The sequence below is a fragment of the Periplaneta americana genome, chromosome 15 (genome assembly GCF_040183065.1).
Source record: "Periplaneta americana isolate PAMFEO1 chromosome 15, P.americana_PAMFEO1_priV1, whole genome shotgun sequence".
Taxonomy (NCBI): domain Eukaryota; kingdom Metazoa; phylum Arthropoda; class Insecta; order Blattodea; family Blattidae; genus Periplaneta; species Periplaneta americana.
In genome coordinates, this window is record NC_091131.1 from 133,537,153 (window position 1) to 133,558,656 (window position 21,504).

A 21,504-nucleotide genomic window follows, 5' to 3' on the forward strand; every position below is an offset into this window, starting at 1 on the left:
TAATAATAATAATATTAATATTAATAATCCGAGGCACGACAGTCCATGAAGGACCATGATCGTCCAGCTGGCTGCTGACCTCACGTCCAAATGCCGAAGCAGAGGTGGACGATCATCCAACCAGAATGCAGGTGTCGTGTCGTTAGCTCGGTGATCCCCCCAGCCGTTATAGCGGCTTACGTAATCAGATTTCGCTACCTATCGCAGCTCCCCTTGTGCATCACGATGCTGGGTGGGCACTGGTCCCATACACTGGCCGAAATTTAAATGGCATTACAACAATTCAATTTTACCATGTACTATAATTATATCATCAAGTATATCCACATTTTCAGGTTAATGTTCTTCACCTGCAGTACCGTGAGTAACTAGATTCCTGTATAAAACATGATGTACTGGTGGGATCTATTCCAGAAGTAACATTACATCTGCTAATTTTCGACTCTCTATAGGAAATTGTGTTGAATATTTAGGTTGTAAATCACAAATTGAAATTGTTGAACTATGACGACCGCATTTCTTGAGAGTGTACTGAATGTAATGACAGTTCATGCTAGTAAGTGTAACCAACCTCTAAAATGCCTGGTAAAGCTGAGTCAATCTTAAACAAAGAGGCATTTGAAAATTGGAGAGGTTTCTTTGAATCTGAAACTTTTTTCTTCAGTATTGAATAAGTCAATGGACGAAAATTTTTAAAGTCCAACTGATACATCTTCGTTACTATAAACTTCTTTTTTGTATTAGCATTTAAGATTATACAGGGTGTATCAAAAGGTCAGGTCAAGCCTTAAGGAGGTGATTCAGGACCCTATTTGCAACAAAAATCCTAATACATTTTTTTAATATTCATCCCCGTTTCCGAGTTTCACGAATATCACATACTGTATCTATCCTCATTTGATTCCACACCTAATGGACCTGTCTGCTTGAGAGAAGGTAGGCTAATTGTCAATAGTCTAGAGCAGATGCTCAAAATGTCCCCCTTTCGCATGAAAACACACTTCAGCACGCCGTCTGACCACTGCTACACATTATCCAATCCATGCTGGTGTATCTCCATAGATGTCATGTTAATCTTTGCAACGAGCTCTTCCCTGCTTGCTATCTCTGTTTGGTGCATTTTCTCCTTCATGGAGCCCCAGAGAAAGAAGTCCAATGGTGTTAGGTCTGGGAACCGGGCTGGCCAGGCAATGGGACCACCCCTTTCAATCCATCTACCTCGAAAATGGTGATCTAGCGATTGGCGTACTGGAAATCTGAAATGTGGTGGAGTACCGTATAGTTGATGCCATAGTTGCCTGACCAGCCCGGTCCCCAGACTTAACATCATTGAACTTCTTTCTCTGGGGCTGCATGAAGGAGAAAGTGTACCAAACGGAGACAGCAAGCAGGGAAGAGCTTATTGCAAAGATTAACACGGCTACAATGGAGATACACCAGTACGGATTGGATAATGAGCAGCGAGAGGTCAGACAACGTGTTGAAGCGTGTGTTCATGCAAGAGGGGGACATTTTGAGTATCTGCTCTAGACAACTGACAATTAGCCTACCTTCTCTCAAGCAGACAGGTCCATTAGGTGTGGAATCAAATGGGGATAGATACGATACGTGATATTCATGTAACTCGGAAACGAGGATGAATATTGAAAAAGTGTATTAGGATTTTTTGTTGCAAATAAGATCCTGAATCACCTGCTTAAGGCTTTACCTGACCTTTTGATACACTCTGTATATGACCATCTTCTGTAGTATAAACGGTGGAACAATATCTCTGAGAATACAACTCTACTGTATGTGACCAAAATCACGATCGCTCTAGTTTGAATAACATCTTTGTTGAATAGTGAAGTATATTTTTTCTTCTCTTTTATTTAAAACGTCCCCGTCTTGATGGTGATGCTATCTTTTCCTGTTTGGAAGGAATTTGATGTGACTGATCTCAGGTTCCCTTGATATGTTTAGGCTAATTCACACTGAATCAGTGGAGTAAAATAAAAAATACATAAATATATATATATATTCATATATATGTAACTTTTATAACGTTTAACTTTGATGCAAGAAGGTGTCATCCCTCAATACTATTTTAATAATGAGAAATTAAATTAATCCTTACCTCTTCCGATGTGCCTTCATTTCCAGTCAGATATAATATAATCTGGGTCGTTGATGCTATCATCAGTATAGTTACTCACGTCATCGTTTCAATTAACTTATTTTTTTAGAATCCGTTCATTTGGCTACTTTTTCCTTTCAACTTGGTATAGGTTGGCGCCTTATTGCTCAAAACAAATGACTCTTAACGTTGATTAGAAAAAGGATATGCATTTACTGCTGCGAAATTTTTACTCATACCAGAGCCATCTTTTGACAGAAAGTGCACAATATTATTCCACGTATATTTGTGTATAAATCTCAATTTTCACAAAAGTGAGGGTTAGCACCTTAATGCACCGAGCCCTTCATATGTTCTGCAGATCAAAATAAGAGCTCTGTAATTTTTCTGGGATCATACTTTAATACTTTACTATTTATACTCTTTTAATTATATGACAAATTCATGCGCAACGCAGTATGAAAATGCTCATTGTAAAGATTCTATGCAGCATAGACATTGAGTGTTGGTGTCATTTGAAATGGGAACAAATGAAATATTATATTAATTGATTTATTGATGGGGTTGTTTTAGAGGGTCACCTTTTAAACAGTTACTTTTTAATAATAGCTTACTTTAAAAATGCAAGAAAATAATTATAATCTATTATATTTTACATAGAACTACGCTGATTTCAGATTGCTTTCGAGTAAGAAATAACTTTAAAAATAATATATTGAAGATGTGTGAGAGCTTAGTGATGATTGAAAATCGCCAATAAAGAAGACACAATTATCTAAAAAATATCCAAAACAAAAAATGTAGAAAGTTACAGATACACTTAAACAAAAATATTTCATTTCACAGAAGACTCAACTTCAGCTGAAAATTCAAATAATTCCAATCTAATGCAGAAACTGATAGGCTTCTTCCATGAAACAGACGGCAGAAATCTCAAAATACAGATATTAACAATTTTTAAAAGTTGGTCCTACAGTAAAATTCAACAGCATTTTAATATCACCACTCACATGATACGAATTTCTAAATAAGTAGGAGCAGAAATGGGAATTTTGGCTACTCCTAATCCTAAATCGGGAAAAAGTTTGGGAACATTTATAGTGGAGAGGTTGTTCAATTTTATAATTCTGATGATGTGAGGAGGATTATGGCTGACAAAATGAATTGTGTTTCAGTTAAAGAAGATGGAAAGAGTTCACAAACAGAAAAGATTAATACTATGTAATCTTAAGAAAACTTACAGTGTTTCAAGAGCAAAATCCATATATCAAAATAGGGTTTTAAAAAATTTTCAAACTCAGACCAAAGAAATGTGTACTTCCTGGAACAAGTGGCACGCACTCAGTTTGTGTCTATGTTCATCATGAAAATGTTAAATTAATGCTTGATAGAATTAATAATATTTATAATATTCCTTTTAAACTTTTACCATTAGTGAATACAAATAACATAGCCATATTTTCTACTCAAGATACCAACAAGCAAAAGTGGTACTAGGTATCTTACAACTTCATTCTTTTGTTCCACTGACAAAATCTCAGGCCATAATAAAGAACTATTCACTTCAAAGTGAGAGTAAAGTGGTGGACATTAAATAGAATTAGTTGTAGGTGATTAGTTTTAAAAGTGCAGTGTTGTGTAAACTGTAGTTATAATTTTTACAAGTGTATATTTTACAAAACCAATATTTAAATTTAGTACTATATTACACAAATTACGTGAAAGAGTGATATTCTGACCGTAAAACAGTGTAAAGTGGTCACACAACTCTCATCCAGAGCTGCACCTGCACATCATCTTGCAACAATACTTATGCAGCCCGTGAACTCAAGACGCGTAACTTGGTGAATCATTTAATTATTCTTCAACGGCTCAGAGTAGCATTCTGATTTTTTTATGGCTGGTTAAAATAATTTCAAGGTATTTAAGGATGTTTTTCTGTAATTTTAAAGTAAGCTGCTGCCATTGAAACATATTTTTATATGTTTAAATGTTTTTTAAAACACAGTTAGCAAACTTATATTTTTATATTATTATGCGAAGAACAAAGTATGTACTGTCACCTTCAAATTGAGACAAAGAGCAAATCTCTGTGATGATTATTAGTGGAGATGATCACATTTAACAATAATGATGCGCGAACTATTTCAGAATCTTTGATAATATATATCAACTACAATAATCGATATAGACAACAATAATGAAACATGTATTTATTTTTTTAATCCATAGAATGTGTAAAATTTGTTTTATCTAAATCGGAGACATGAAAGTCAATTCGAGTTTAAATTTGTGCGATTTGATATGGAATGACTCATATGGTCATAATTTGTTCAGTATTAATGAAGAAAAAACTTTATATGTAGTATTTAGTAATGATGTACCTCTAGAGTTAATGGAAATTATCTACACCTCCTTTTTTATGTATGGGTATAATATATGTTATTTTTTATTCATCTGGTATCATATTTCAAGAATTCAGATGGTATATCATCACTGCCAGAAGCCTTGTTGTTTTTTGAAATTGTCAGTACATATTTTTACATTCAGTAAATCTTCCCGATTTACCACGAAAATCGTCTGTAGCTGCATTTAGATTGGCAACAGGCCATGATTGTTTGGCCAAACATCTGCATAGAATTGGAATATATCAGTCCCCTAACTGCCCATTGTGCAACTCAAACCAAGAAATGGATTCGGAACACCTCAAAATCTGTGCTTCATTGGCTAACCATGATAATATCTTTGAAAAATATTGGAGTGCAAGAGGTCAAATGACTTTATTGTCAAACGCCTGGCATTAGAAAACAACAACAACAACATTCAGTAAATCTGGTTTCTCAATATTTTCATTATTATTTTGTATTTGGAAATTAAAAGACATTCTTTGGACATGAGCAGTTTAATAATTGATTAAAATATTTTTTCCATGCTTCTGATATTTGATATTTACAGGTAATTAACTTTCCATTTTCATCTTTCATAGTTTTTTACAATTTTTGGATGCTTTTATTGTTATTTTATTCTTGAATGTCCTTCACTTTAGTCTGTAGAAAGGACTTTTTTGTTTTTTTGTTTTTTGTTTTAAGGGTTTTACTATTTTCTTTCTGCGTATTTTTATATAATTGTTCCTTTGTTGGATCCTTATTTGACTGTAGTCACTCTTGTTGTGCTTGGTGGACCTTCCTCAGTGATTGGTGACATTTATATCATCAAACCATTTTTTCTTCAGTTGGGTTTTCTTTTGAACAACATTTTCTGCTCCTTCATGTACCACTGTCTTAATTTTCTTCCATTTTCCATTACAGTCACGATTTAACTCATTTTGAACCTTTTCCAAATTGGTCATAAATAAACTATTATTTGCAAATCAAGATTTTAGGTATAACTCCCTGTAAAGTTGATTTGAATAATTTCGAGGGAAAAATCGTTCCGGAGCCGGGTATCGAACCCGGGACCTTTGGTTTAACGTACCAACGCTCTACCACTGAGCTACCCGGGAACCCTAACCGACACCGATCCGATTCTTCCCTCTATATCCACAGACCTCAAAGTGGGCTGACAACACCCTGTAAAGTTGATTTGAATAATTTCGAGGGAAAAATCGTTCCGGAGCCGGGTATCGAACCCGGGACCTTTGGTTTAACGTACCAACGCTCTACCACTGAGCTACCCGGGAACCCTAACCGATTTGCATAATACACGTCACTGTTCGTTAACAGAAAACCACAATTTAAGTCACACAGAGTTAGTGTGAACTCGAAGTTGGTTGCTTGACGGTTGTCAGCCCACTTTGAGGTCTGTGGATATAGAGGGAAGAATTGGATCGGTGTCGGTTAGGTTCCCGGGTAGCTCAGTGGTAGAGCGTTGGTACGTTAAACCAAAGGTCCCGGGTTCGATACCCGGCTCCAGAACGATTTTTCCCTCGGAATTATTCAAATCAACTTTACAGGGAGTTATACCTAAAATCTTGATTTGCATAATACACGTCACTGTTCGTTAACAGAAAACCACAATTTAAGTCACACAGAGTTAGTGTGAACTCGAAGTTGGTTGCTTGACGGTTGTCAGCCCACTTTGAGGTCTGTGGATATAGAGGGAAGAATCGGATCGGTGTCGGTTAGGGTTCCCGGGTAGCTCAGTGGTAGAGCGTTGGTACGTTAAACCAAAGGTCCCGGGTTCGATACCCGGCTCCGGAACGATTTTTCCCTCGAAATTATTCAAACTATTATTTACTTGTAATTTATATTCTTTCTGGACATTATGTATTTTCAATCCATCGACCTCATACTTTTTACATTTTGTCATAAATTTGTTCTTATAAATGTTTTTTAATCGAAATTTTACTGAAGCTATGACAAAATTATGATTTGAGTTGATTTCAGCTCTCCTAAAGGATCTTAATCTTGTATCGAACTTCTAAATTTATTATTAATAAATATGTGATCAATTTGCAGTTTTTCCATCACATGAATACCATGTTTCTTTATGAATTTTTTTTATGTGGGAAAGTGGTACTTCTTATGTTCATATTTACAGATGCAGCAAAGTTAATGAGTCTAATTCCATTCCATTGTCATTACTTATGTCATATAAGCTGTCTTTACCTGTGGTTGGTTTAAAAATGTCTTCCTTGCCAATTTTTGTATTTAAATCACCTAAAATTATTTTCATATCATATTTGGGAAGTGTTTGGTAGAGGTTATTCATCTCATCGTAAAAGATATCCTTTTCTATTCCTTATGTGAGCACTGAATAATGATAAATTAAACCATTTATCTCGAATAGGTATATAACATAAGCATTCATTTACTGTTTCAAAATGTATGACTGAAGATAACATTTTATTGTGTATGTAAAATGCAGTTCCAAATTCATGTTTTCCATTTTGTTAAAAAGTGTATAATTCCCAATAGTCTGTATTATTTTACTAGTTAATCTTGTTTCCTTGAGTGCCACTATTGCGATATTGTATTTTTCATATTTTCGTGAAGACTGTGAAAAGATAAACTATAATGAATAAAAATATTAGCTTTAAGTACCTATATATCCGGGCTTTAGTTTGGTACTTCATAAATCATAAGTAATAAAAATCTCGTAATAAAAGTCTAATAACACCTCTCGTGTTTTTATGATGTTTTAATATCGATTTTCGCAGAAAAAATCATTTATTGACTCTGGCCCACATTGGGCTTGTCATTTGACACAGAATAACTCATATTTTTTAATGAATATAAATATGTGGGACACAGAGTTTGATCTTGATAAATACAAATTTTGAACTACATAATAATTGTTTTCTCTCCAGTTTCGCCAAAGAATCTCGAATACCATATGAATTATTTCTTAATATAGCAACTGAGTGCTTTATAATACATATTACTATGCTGTTCTGTAAACACTTATCTAATTATCAGTTACATTCCCATCCATAATTTACTCATCCCATGCAGTCAATACATTGTCGCATGCTGCTGGAAACTGGATCGAATTGTTGTGTGAACGAATTTCGTAGTTCATTTATTTTGCTGTGTTGTAATGTCCGCTTTTCAGAACTCAGATAAAATTTGAACTAGATTAATGTAAACTGAGTTCAGTATTATATAACACAACCAGATCGTAACCTCAGTTCATTTTCTTAACTTCGTTCTAAATTAATCTCCAGTCATTAGTCTTTATACATCCGGCTCTGAGAATAGTATCTGGAGCAGTAAGATAACAACTGGCAACTAATGTCGATATTAGTTGATGTTAATGAGATGTAATCACATATTTTGTAGTGTTAATAGGAAGGATATTATAATCTTGCAACTTAACATATCTTTATATTTTTATACTTAGCAGTTCAAACACAAATGTTGCAGGAGTTCCTATGGATGTGAGCCATTATAATGCATTACTTCGGGTATATTTAGAGAACGAACATCCATTCTCACCTACAGAGTTTTTGGCAAATTTAGAGCACAAAGGTGTTGAACCAAACAGAGTAACATATCAACGTTTGATTGCACGCTATTGCCAACAAGGTGATATTGAAGGAGCAACTAGAGTCCTTGAATTCATGAGGGAGAAACAGTTACCAGTCAATGAGAATGTGTTCAATGCCCTCATCATGGGACATTCGCAGGCTGAGTATGACAACACATTTTCTTAATTGTCTTTCATTACAATTTAATTCTACAGATCTTTTATTATATCTCTACCTCTGTGCAATATCACAGTTTATGGTCAGAGGGAAGAGAGATGGCAAAAGGTTGTACTCCTTTTTTGTACTTTGATGCTCACAACTAAGATAAGCCATTTGTAATTCAATTGTTACTCACCGACAGAGATATAATGCAAAATCTGTACGAACAGATGTGTCCTAGTAGAGTAGATATAAATGTGTTTATGCGGTTTTGAGTATACATTTGAGTATGGGTTTGTTGTGTGTGTGTGTTTGGGTGTTGGTGTTAATATAAGCTTGAATATTGATGTGACGTGTGTGTGTGTGTGTGTGTGTGTGTGTGTGTGTGTGTGTGTGTGTGTGCATGCGTGCGAGCGATCTTTTCAAAACTGAGCAAGTAAGACAACATTGTTGCATTCTACTGGATTGCTAGGCAGCAGTAAATGGAATCATCATCCAATGTCTCCTGTTAAAAGAAGAAGAGTTTAGTCAATCAGGTTTTGTTGTTTTGTTCTCATTGTTCAGATATTTTGAAGCTTGTGTAAAGACGGAAGAAAGGTGCCATTCCTTAGCAGTGAAAAAAGAGCTAAAATAGTTGCTTATTACAAGGTGTGAGGTTCTTGGTTCCATATTCAGAACAGAGTCCTGCAGACTGACCCACAGCTCATCACTACTAGTCCTAAAGCATCAGCAGCCCAGCCCACCCAAGACCAACACTGCTTGACGCGGCCGCTTCCTAGCCCATCAAAATGGGCTTCCAAGGTCACTGTAGCCCGCCACACTGCTCAGCACTGCACCAGTTGGTTGCATTCTATTGCTTTCCTGCTTGCGCGCATTGCTTGTGCTTTCGCTTGGCTTGTGGCATGAGCATACAGCTACCAGCATACTGGTCACATTACAAAAGTAAATTATTTTCCACTGCTGTTGAACACAGGTTTAAAAACTGTCCCTATGGTACTTTTTTAAATTTCCATCTGACTCTTGTTTTAAACACTCTAGCAGCGATTTTCTCCTTTACTACTTCTCTAGAGAGACTGTATTTTAAAATGTATGCTTTCACAGCCGGTGTCTGTGATGAAGGTTTTCCAAACTGCTATTACACTATCAAAGTTCTTTGACAAAGATCTTTTATAAAATATATATTATAAAATATATGACAGTGTCATGGGTTTTCTTTTATAAAAGTTTCTTTGATAAAGATCTTTTATAAAATGTTAGTGCAGCTTGTTATCTTTGGTAAAAGATTTCCATACCTTGAAACAAATATGGCGGAACACAAAATATAACTGGACTGTTGCTACCACAAAAATTCTGATATCAGAGTATGGAGGAAATGAAATGTAAATAAATAATTTTATAGTACTGTATAATAATAATAATAATAATAATAATAATAATAATAATAATAATAATAATAATAATAGTAAAATTTTATAATAATTTGTATAGCTTTTCAAGTCCTTGCATTGTAGCTCTTTCAATAAGTTCTGATATATACCTCTCTTATCACATCTTGCAATCCATGGTTTAACTCCTGATCACATATTTGTATTGTAATAATTGAACTAATTCTAGCTATACAAGTATAATACTATTCTTCATTCATGGTGTTATAAACTTAACGCCTAAATATTAGTATAAACAAGTCATAAACTTAACGCGTAAATATTAGTAGCAGCAAATCCTCGGAACACGTGTTCACTGTTGTGGAACAAGTGTTAGGAGAGCTTTTGTTCCTAATTTTAAGTTATGTTTGATAAAATCTTTCATAAAAGATGTACCATAATTTGGACTCTTCTTGAAAAACAGAAATCAAAAACGAAAACGTTTGAAACTGTAGCTGATCATTGATTGAACTGTATACACAAGCACAAGCCTGCACAAACTTAATTCATAAGTAACAGATAGAAGTGGAAACTTGGACTCAATGCCTTAATACAAAACCCACTGCACAAAATTACTCTGCAAGCAGTCCGCTCTGACCCGTGCAGTGAGGCTGAGTGATGTCATGGGCTAGTTCCGTGTGGCACTGTGGATCCCAGTGCAATGCAGTGCCGAAGCAGCCCATGGGCTGGGCCGTTGTGCAGGTCTCTGATTCAGAAATAATGAGAAGACAATAAGTCCTCTATACAACAACAACTATATGGGTTAGTCAAATCAGCAGTATCCGCTATAAAATAAGAACTGGGCAATAATCATCAGTCAAGACTGAGAACATAATTTCTGCGTGTGAATTTACACCTATAGTCCATCAAAATCCATTTGCCAAGCCAACTGAGAAAGTGGATTCTCCTATTGTACTGCAATTATGATCCTTATTCTCATTCAAGCCTTTGAAGCCTTATTGCATCCAGTATCAGCAAAAATTGCCATCCAGCCCTATTTTCTTAAGAGTTGGATTCATTACAACTGCTGTTACTGGTTATTTGGTATTAAAGCTGCTAAAGAAGAATGGAATTTGCAGAAATTTTCCTGCAGTGAAAAAATGAATGGCTGAGTTATTTGACATTACTGTGTAAAGTGATGACTGACGAAAGAATGTTCCTTTTTGCCTGTTTTGTTAACTGTCATTACTGGGTGCAAGAAAATTACCATATTGAAACGTATCTGTTCATTTAACAATTTTGTGGAAAATGCTGGAACTATTTATAAAAACCCTCAAGATTCACTGTGTTTTTAAATCAGTCATCCGATAAAATATTTTGATAAATAATACAGTTATTTGAAATTATGCATTGACTTCTTATCAGTCCGTCTAGATGAAGGTTTATATATGAGCCCCTTAGATCCAAAGTGGTGTAAGTCCATTTTTTTTGTTTTTGAGTTAAGTCCAGAAATGGATTCTTCATATTAAAATCTATTTTCTGGAATAATGGAGCAAGTCCTAGCTTACTTGTAAGTTCTCATAGAGTGCAGCACAAGTTTAAGCACTCAAGAGAATCATTATTCTGTTCCAAGCCAAAGTGGTGTAACTGGGAATTACACCAGGTTTCCCTCAATCGCTGTCTGGAACGAAATTGAAGGCTCACGAGGTGCTCAAGAAATTGGAGCATGCAGAGCACAGACAGCAGAACATGTGGTCATGTATAGTGACACATGCTCAGGCCAAAATAGAAATATTAAGATGGCCCCACTTTTATTAAGGTTTTTGCAGACAGAAGCCGCTGGCAGGGTCACTGTTATTGACCAAAAATTTATGATGAGTGGGCACTCATACCTGCCAAATGACACTGATTTTGCTGGCATTGAAAATTATAGCAAAGGCAAACATAATATTATTTACGGCCCCGAAGACTGGCAACAAATAATTCTTGAATCTAGGGAGAAAAATCCTTTCCATTTGTCATTAATGACAACAGAAGACTTCTTGTCAACAGAAAACCTGGAAAAACAAATCACTAGAAGAAAAACTAATGAAGAAAAAAATCCTGTGAACTGGCTTAAGATTCAATGGTTAAGATACACAAAAGCTGACCCTTTCACCATTTTCTACAAAGAAACTCTGATGGATGACATGCCTTTTTCTAAGTTGGACATAACACCAACAGCGAGACGTGGCCATAGAGTAGTGAACCTGTATAATATCGTTCTTGATCGCCTTTACACTGGACCCCGGCCAGTGACACCGGCAAAGAAAAAAGACATGCTTGATCTACTCCCCTTCATCCCTCCTGTAAGCCATGGATTTTTTCAAAGTCTTCAAATGTCATCCAACGTCAGAGATATTGGCCCGCTGGAAGATGGCGAAATGGATCCCGATAACCCCTGATGTCAACCTTTAGGACTGTTTATTGTGAAAATTTGTTGATCAAAGATTAGCCATTCTTAGACATTAGTAAACTATTGCTATAATTCTTGTAAAAAATAAAAATTGACTTTTCTGTATTAAAAGTTTTCTTTCTATTCGTTCTTTGCTAAAACATACTACCCTTAAACCATTTCAGGAAAGGTGGTGTAAGTCACATGGCTGTGAAAAAAAATTATTTTACTACCTGAAAATGTTATTTTTTTCCTTGGAACTAAATAGAAATTTAAGTTAGCCCTTTTTCAACAAATTTATTTAAGAATAAAAAAATTCTTGTACAAAATGAATTGATTACAGCTGTTAAACTTTAAGCCCTCATATCTCAAAACTATGTAAGTGTGACTTACACCACTTTGGATCTAAGGGGCTCATATGAGTCATTCCACGTCAAATCGCACAAAATTATACAAATTTTGACCTTCATATTTCTGATTGCATTTATATTTTTTTTACCAACTCTATGGGTCTCATAAACCAACAAGTGTACTTTTATTTCCTCCTAAGTCCACATGTTTTTAAAATATTACATGTTAAAATTCGTTAAAAATGTCGCACAATGCAACATTTAAAGCCTCATATTTCTGACGATATTGATGGTAACATTTTTTTGAAAAATGCATTTAAAAGCTTAAAGTACTGTCTTTTATTAAATATTTACTAACTAGTTTTAATATAATTATTTCAAATATTTTTTTATAATTCAATTTTTAAAACATATACATCAATGTGAAATAGCCCTATTAAAAATCTAAAAAAATGCCTACTAGGTGCACTGAAGTATTCTTAATAATTCCAGAAAAAATCAGAATGGGATCTCCAATAGTTTAATGGAAATTTAATTACTTATGACAGAATGTGTAGCGGTCGGCGCAGCAGCAGTGGACGGGAAGTGTTAAAGCACGCTAAGAGGTTTATTGGCGCTGGATAATTGACTGAACGTTGCAACATTACACCGAGTACGGATCAAGTTACTCGAGGAAACACTGCTAATTTACTTATTATGATATCTTCAAATAATTGTACATTATGCTTTTCAAATGTTTCTTTTCATTCATATTTTAAATTTTTATTCGCCTACCTTCTTTCTTGAAAGAAAATTGTTTTACTAAATCTTCAGTTTTTGACAACGGAATGAAAGAATATAATTTTAATGTACCAGTTATTGGTTTTAGATTATGGTATCTGGCCTGCAAATTTTCAGTGTGGTTTTTGTGCTTATTGAATGGACAAAATATAAATTACATGTTAGAAATGTTTTTTGTGACTAATCAAACAGGTTTTTTTTTTGTGTTGTTATAGGCTCTTGTATAGGCTAACTCTCGTGGCAAGTCTTTTAACAGTATCTCCAATGCCAAGACATGGACCTTTACCATGCGACATTGCAAAGAAGTGTCATTCAGCACTAATTCCATAATCGTCTTCATGTAAGCAATTATTTTTAAAATTCTTTTTTTTTTTTTTTTGTATTGTGAACTTGATCCATTGGAAAAGTAGATGATTTTTTTCATATCGTTGAATTCTTGCTTTAAGAAATTGATTGCTTCGGATTGAAAAAAGTGAAAGGGATGGGATTGGTGTCATGTTTCATGGTTTCTGAGATGACATTACTTTTGTAACGAATTTCTGTATCTCCTTTGAAATATACAACGAAAGGATTTATTTATTTATTTAAATATACAGAATAAAGAATATAATTACAAATAAGAGAAATAGAAATAAAATAATGCAATCAATATAAAAAAAGAAGATGCAGTAGTATTAACAAAATTTGAGACCAAATGAGCAGCGCTCGTGTTTGGTCACAGTTCAGATATAATATTAATAGGCCTGTAAGAGAATATAAAATAAAATAAAGTAGGAAGTAAAATTAAAATTGTACTGTATTGTGGCTTGGCATATGTTCCAATGCACACCTTGTATTGAATCTTGTATTACAAATGAATAATTTTCAGAAAAGTCTGCAATAACTATGTAATTTTCAGGTTGTACTTTCTTTGCATTCCGTAAAAAATAAAATATGGCTGACTTTTGAATGGATGATGATGCATCTTCTACATGAAAAACTTAACATGCTAGGGAGCCTTTTACTTTTGAAACTTTTCACGGGGGTATCGTTTTGTTGTATCTTTCTTTTCTTGATAAGGGATTCTATTGACATCAAACTCTTGTTTAATTCCTCAATATTACTGATTTCTAGCACTGTATCCATAGAATTGCTAGAAGAAATACTGGGATAATCACTTTCTCTGTCCGCACTTTCATTTGATTCATATTTATTAATATCACAAGAACTACCGGCTTCACATATAATTTCACCTGACCTATGCGGAAATTGATTGATTTTTATGGAACAAATCACATATTTGCACACTCAAAGACTCCTTTAAATTGAGCTTTATCAATAAGTCGCGACTTACGCGTCTTAGTGTACTTTTCTTTTTAAAAGCGTGATTAGGAAGGTAAATGGATTTAAACACGTGTTATATATTACGCGATCTATATTACGCGATCTTTACCATCACTCATGTTGTATAGAAGTTTGTATAGAAGTCACGTCACTGCGCGAAATTCAAACCCAAACTGATTATTTTTCCCTCATGCCATCTGTTTACTGCCATACAGTTTACTGCCTTACCCAGTCTTGCTATCATCAAACACTTGGCTGTATTACAGTATAAACTGTGAAGGGCTTCCCCCTGAGCTGACAATAATAAAATGATTTTAGATAAGATATTTACTGTTCCTTAAGGTATTAATCATTTGATGATTAGTATGGTGACATCAGATGCAACGGGAAATTTCCACGGGCAGCCTTCTAGCCTATGGCTGCAAGCAGTTCATTAGCTGAGCATCGCGAGCTCGTGCATGGCTCCGGAAAATAAATTGTTACAAATGTATGGGTGCCGATCCCATATTTATAAATGCAGTAGTTTACAGATAATATATCAGCAAACAAGTCCATATTTTTTTCAGATTTTTAACTTGGCTATTTAATATAGTAATTTTGCTTTGAAAAAGAAATGATTAAAAAAATAGGCCAAATTTTAAATTTATTTGTGATAGGCCTAAAGTAATAAAAAGTGTTGTATTTCGTCTTTCAAATGCGCCAAACCGCAAATCTCAATTGTATGTAGACATAAAGTTCCCAGCAAGTTTATGTAACAGTGCGCGCATAATTTGCGTAACTTCAAATATTCATAACTACACAAATAATTAATAATTGTGCAAATAAAAAAATACGGGTCTCCTTATTTGATGTCTGGAATTCATGAAAAAAAATTCGACCATTTACATTGGAATGACTCATATGGGTATTGCTCTGAATGTACTCATAGATATGTATATAATGTGTATGTATATGTTTGAATAATTTAAGTGCTTGAGTATGAATTTATATGTGCCTGTTTCTGAAATGTGTACGGATGAGTGTTTGATTGCGGGTTTGAATGTAAATATGAGTATCTATAGGATTATGTACAGTTCCCCCGCCCCAAAACAAAGAATGATGTGAACGTCTAAGTTCTATACCATGGTTCACACAGTATCGATGTAGACAAACAGGAAGACGTCTGGTCGTGCATGGTAGTTTCACCTTACAGTACACACCAGTGCAAAATGTCATCAGTCGTCTTGCTAGTATAAGTCTCTGTTTACATCTTTGATCTTTTAACTTTTATAATAGTATGGAATGTACCTTATAACACAAAAGTCATTTGCCAGAAGGGAAAACAGTATTAACTTTGAAATGACAAATGTAGGACTTGACAAAGATAACAAGGACCATGACAAGGATCACGAGAACCTCAACAAGCACCATAACAAGGATCATGGTAAGGGCAACGATAAAGATGACAATAATGACCAGGATCATGATAAGGATTATGAGGAAGACAAATAGCCACAACAAGGACAAAAACAAAGGTAAGGATGACATGGACAAGACAAAGGCAAAGACAACCATAAGGATCACAATATGGACCATGACAAGCATCATGATAAAGAACGTAACATGAACCACGACATTGACGATGATAAGGACCCACAACATTGACAACGATAAGGACCATGATGAGCACCACAAGCACCAAGGTCACGATAAGAACCGTGACAGACATGGAACATGACACAGACGAGAACCATGAAATGGACCACGAGAGACACAAGGATCATGATAATCATAACAAAGATGGGGACCGCTGTAAGAACCTTGGAAAGGACAAAAAGAGAAAGACCATGATAAGCACCACGACAAAGACAACAATGATCATGATATGGATCATCACATGGATCACTGTATGGACCACAAATAAGACAAAGAGGATGATGATAAAGATCACAACATGCATGATAACAAGTATCATGACATGGACCATGATAAGGATTGCAAAAGGACCGCAATAAGAACAATGACAAAGACAACAAATACTATGATAAGGACCATGACAAAGAGAACAAGGAGAATGATAAGGACCATTACAATGACAGCAAGCACCACAACAAAGACAACAAGGATTTTGATAAGAAATATGATGAAGACGATAAAGAACATGACAATGGACCACAACATGGACCATGATAAGCACTGTAAGGATCACGACCATGGCAGTGACCATTCACAAGCAACAGGACCACGATAAGGACTATGTGAAAGACAATAAGGACCATGACAAATACAACAATGACCATTATAAGAACAACACAAAGACAAAGACAACAAAGACCGTCATATGGATCACCACATGGACCATGATGAGCACTGTGATAAGGATCACAATATGGATCACGACATGATAGCAAAGACCACAAGGACAAAGACAAGAACCACTATAAGGATTACAACTAGGGTGACCAGCTTCTGATCACAAAAATATGGGAGACTTGGTCACGAAAAATTTTAGTTCGATTTTTGGGGGTGTGAAGCCTGAAGTCACTGATGGAATGGTTTATATTTTTAATATAAAACTATTAATTTAACTATAACAGAAATATGATTTACGTCACAATATTGAGTAGAATAATATTTTAAAATACAATGTTTGTCAGTTTTAATGTATTTATATTTGTCGACAAGATGCAGCAGAATATTTAATTTTCTATCCTGTTATGCGAATTAAAAAAAAAAACTCTTTACAGTCATATGTGCATATATTAATACCAAAGATTAGAGAATCACTGGAACTGAACTGTATTGATTAGTACCTACAATACTATCGATATTAGTGTCAGTTCATATCTAGATATAGTTGATGATGATTATTAGATTTCATTAAAAATTGGTGATCATGATTGATAAACAAAAATACAGGAGGATTAGGAGACCAATACAGGAACCAGAAGGATCCAAAAATATTAGCTGAAATACAGGAGTTCCCTGAAAATCGAGAGAGTTGGTCACTCTAATCACAACAAGAATCACGACAAAGATTATGATATGGACCATGATAAGTTTCACGACAAGAACCAGGAAAGGACTACGATAAAGACTGCAACAAAGACAACTAGGCTCATAAGGACCAAGGTAAGGACAAAACAAAGACAAGAACAAGGACCATGATAAGTATCAGAAAATGTTCCATGACAAGCACCACAGTATGGATCACGACAAGGACCAGTACCACGATCAAGATTATGGGACCACGATAACCCAACCATTATAAGGACTACAACAAAACAACGACCATTTTAGGGACCATGACAACTATAAAGACAAAGACAAGAAAACAAGAACAACCATAAGAATGACGACATGGATCATGACAAGCACCATAATATTTGTCACAATAAAGGACCATGACATGGACGACGGCAAGGATCATGATATGGATAAAAAATCACAAGCACCAGGATCATGATAAGGACCATGGCAAAGAAAACAATGACTTTAATAAGTACAAGAACAACAAAGATCACGATGAGAAACATGACAAAGAGAAGGACTACTATAAGTACTACAACAAAAACAGCAAGGGCCATGACAAAGACAACACCATTGTAAGGACCACATGGACAAAAACAAGAACCACGATGAGAAAAACAATATGGACTGTGACAAGCACCACAACGAAGATGACATGAACCACAATTAAGAGCAAGACAAGAACAAGACCATAAGGATCACAATAAAGACAAAGGTCATGATAAGGACCTCAATAAGGACCATGTTAAGGAATTTACAATTCATTTTAATATATCAATATGCCTGGTAAATTATTAATAAGTATTTAATGAATTTCAATCTTAAGGCATATAAACTTGCAAATGTTTATTTGCTATTTAATAACAATATATGAACGTTTTCGCCGTTTAGGGCATCTTCAGATATAACAAAACATATTATCTGGACCTATGATAACATATTATGCAAATTACAAGGAAAATAGAGAACAGTATATGTGGTACATGAAATTCATGAGCTTTATGTAGATATAACATGAAACAGGATGAATATTGAGATAATCTTTGAATTTGAACTTAGACTGGACGAATATTTTATTTTATACATATAGCTCATGTTACAATTAATATACAATGTTTAAAATTTGTCAATGATGTTAATTTTAAATTTAAAATGATGATAATAAAATATTTAAAGTAATCATGACTGAAAGTTGTCGTAAGTTACAAGATGGTATGCGTAGTTAATGTTCTTGTGTTTTGTAATTATTTCGCTTAGAGAGGCCGTTGGCATTTGAATGAATGTTGCTTGACGCTGATGACTACTTTACAATTGATATACAGTGATTAAATTAGTCAATGTTAAAATTTTATAATGAAGATAATAAAATATTTAGAGTAATCATGGCTGGGAATTGTCGTAAGTTCAAGATAGTTTTCGTAGTTGATGTTGTGTGTTTTGTAATTGTTTCACTTAGAGGTCATTGACTTTGTAATGGCTACTCTGATGTGATGACATCCTATTACGTGTTCTCAGGTTTATTGAAGTATAAATGAAGAAGTTCTATAAATTTGTGTGTACTGGTGTTGATGTGTTGGAGGTTTTAAGAGTTCTCTTAATATGTTATCATAGGTCCAGATAATATGTTTTGTTATATCTGAAGATGCCTTAAGCGGCGAAAACGTTCATATATTGTTATTAAATAGCAAATAAACATTTGCAAGTTTATATGCCTTAAGATTGAAATTCATTAAATACTTATTAACCATGTTAAGGAGCATGACGATGAAAACCAAGACCATGACAATGACAACAAGGATCATGGTAGGACCATGTTAAAGACAATAGGAACCAGTATAAGGACAACAATAAAGATCATAACATGAACAAGACAAAAATGATAAGGACCACAACATAAACCGCTACAAGGTTCATGATAAGGATCATGATAAAGACAACAAGGACCATACATGATAAGGACCACAACAAAGACGAGAATCATATAAAGTTAATAACAAGGATCTTTGGTCTTTGTTGACTTTGTCATGGTCGTTGTTTTGATCTTTATTGTGGTCAGTGTCATGTCCGTTAGTTTGATCCATGCTGTGGTGCTTTTTGTGGTCCATGTCATGATCCTTATTGTGATTCTTTTCATAGTTCTTATCGTTGTCATGGCCCTAAGTTTGTCATTTCAATATAATACTGTTCTTTTCCATTTGGCGAATGACTTTTGCATCACACGGTAGTCTTAGTGACGAGCTTTTAAAAAGCAGTACGGCAATTTTACAGACCATTATAGTTACTCAGGATTTCGTGCATTGATTGCCATGAGCATAATATACTATACTACGTGTTTCAAAGCTTTCTTAAGGAGAATAAGTCAGAGCACTCACTCTCACAATGCCCTTTTTGAGATCTCTTCCTAGATAGTCCAGGCTATAACATTCTTTGTCAATGTTTTGAGATGACACCTGCTTGCAGTGACACCAACAGGGTGGTTAAATGCTTGTCTCTCCATCTTGTCTCGGTGGCTAGTGTGGTTGTTATTTATATTTAGTTTATATTGTTAATGCTTTTTGTTAAAACATTTTAAATTTCAACCATTTTTTTAATATACAGAGGATGCCAAAAAATGTATACACACTTTAAGCAAAGAAAAAAACTATGTTAACATAACAAAGCTGAATTCACACAAACAGAAAATGATGAGCACTAATCATCTTAGACTTTTACAGTTACAACAGTTGCTCAAAATGCCCATCACGGGCGTCGATACACTACTGAGTACTTTGAACTACTGTTTGAGCAATGTTTGCAAAAGTGTCCTCAGTGATTACAGCACATGCCGTTTCAATTTCTTCCCGAAGTGCTCCAGTGTAGCTGGTTTTCTGTGGTATACAACATTCTTAAGAGTCACCCATAGGTACAAGTCCAACGGAGTTAGATCTGGAGAACATGGTGGAAACTCAATCGGAACCTCTTCATCCTATCCATTGTCCTGGAATATTGTCATAAAGTACACACATACATCTCAGTGGTAATGTGGTGGTGCACCATCCTGTTGGAAGTAAAATTCCTCATTTCCATAGAATGTACGTATGACGAGTAAGACGGATGTGCATAACATGTTCAGGTACAGTTGTCAAAAGAAAAAGTGGCTGCTCTCCAGAAGCAAAGTTCCCTTTGGGTATCTTTGCTACAATTCGGAGACAGGCGGTGTTACATGTTGTTGTACCACATTGCCTGATATCTACAGTTATAATTCAGATATTCTTTGTGTTACTTAATAGCGTAATGGTAGCGTTCCCGCCTCTTATGACTGAGGTCCTGCGTTCGAATACAACCTAGTGCTTTTTTGTGTTCTTTTTTGTTTTGTTTTTAAGACAGAGATACAAAATATACATAATTGCTCCTTTCTCTTTTATGATTATTTTAGTAATTAACATCAGGTTCATGAATGTATTATGCCATGACTTTATCATTATTTATTATGACATTATGGCTGCATATGAAAAGAAAAAAGATTTTATTCTCAACAAAACTCTGTTTCGTGACATATACAAAACAAACTTACTGGCGTCTGCCTTAGAACATTAAAAAATTAATCATTCAAAAACCAAAACAAAAAGCCACGATTCAATATATTTAGTCTATCTTCCCCACATCTCGATCACATCTTGCAGTCGAGTGGGCATGGAATCGACTAGAGTCTTTTCAAATAGCGACTGTTCTCAGCCACGACATTCCAAGCAACCTGGACATACATAAGTGTTCTGCCCATGGGCAGGTCTTTCAATGCAAACTCAACATTCTCCAATCTTTCCTATTTTCTGACTTCCTTTTAATCTCTGCACATAATCCACATATCTTAATGTCGTCTATTATTTGATATCTTCTTCTGCCCCAAACTCTTTTCCCATTCACCATTCCTTCCAGTGCATCCCTCAGTAGGCAGTTTCTTCTCAACCAGTGACTCAACCAATTCCTTTTTGTCTTTCTAATCAGTTTCACCATCATTCTTT

At 34.8% G+C, this 21,504-nt stretch overlaps 1 protein-coding gene across 1 annotated transcript in view; it reads left to right on the forward strand.

Annotated features, from left to right (window-relative positions):
- Nucleotides 1-21,504, forward strand: part of bsf (bicoid stability factor) — a 203,564-nt gene that overhangs the window by 47,885 nt on the left and 134,175 nt on the right. Inside the window, exon 4 of the mRNA XM_069848172.1 lies at nucleotides 7,981-8,248. Within this exon, the coding sequence (XP_069704273.1) occupies nucleotides 7,981-8,248 (268 nt within the window). The remainder of the gene's footprint in view (nucleotides 1-7,980; nucleotides 8,249-21,504) is intronic.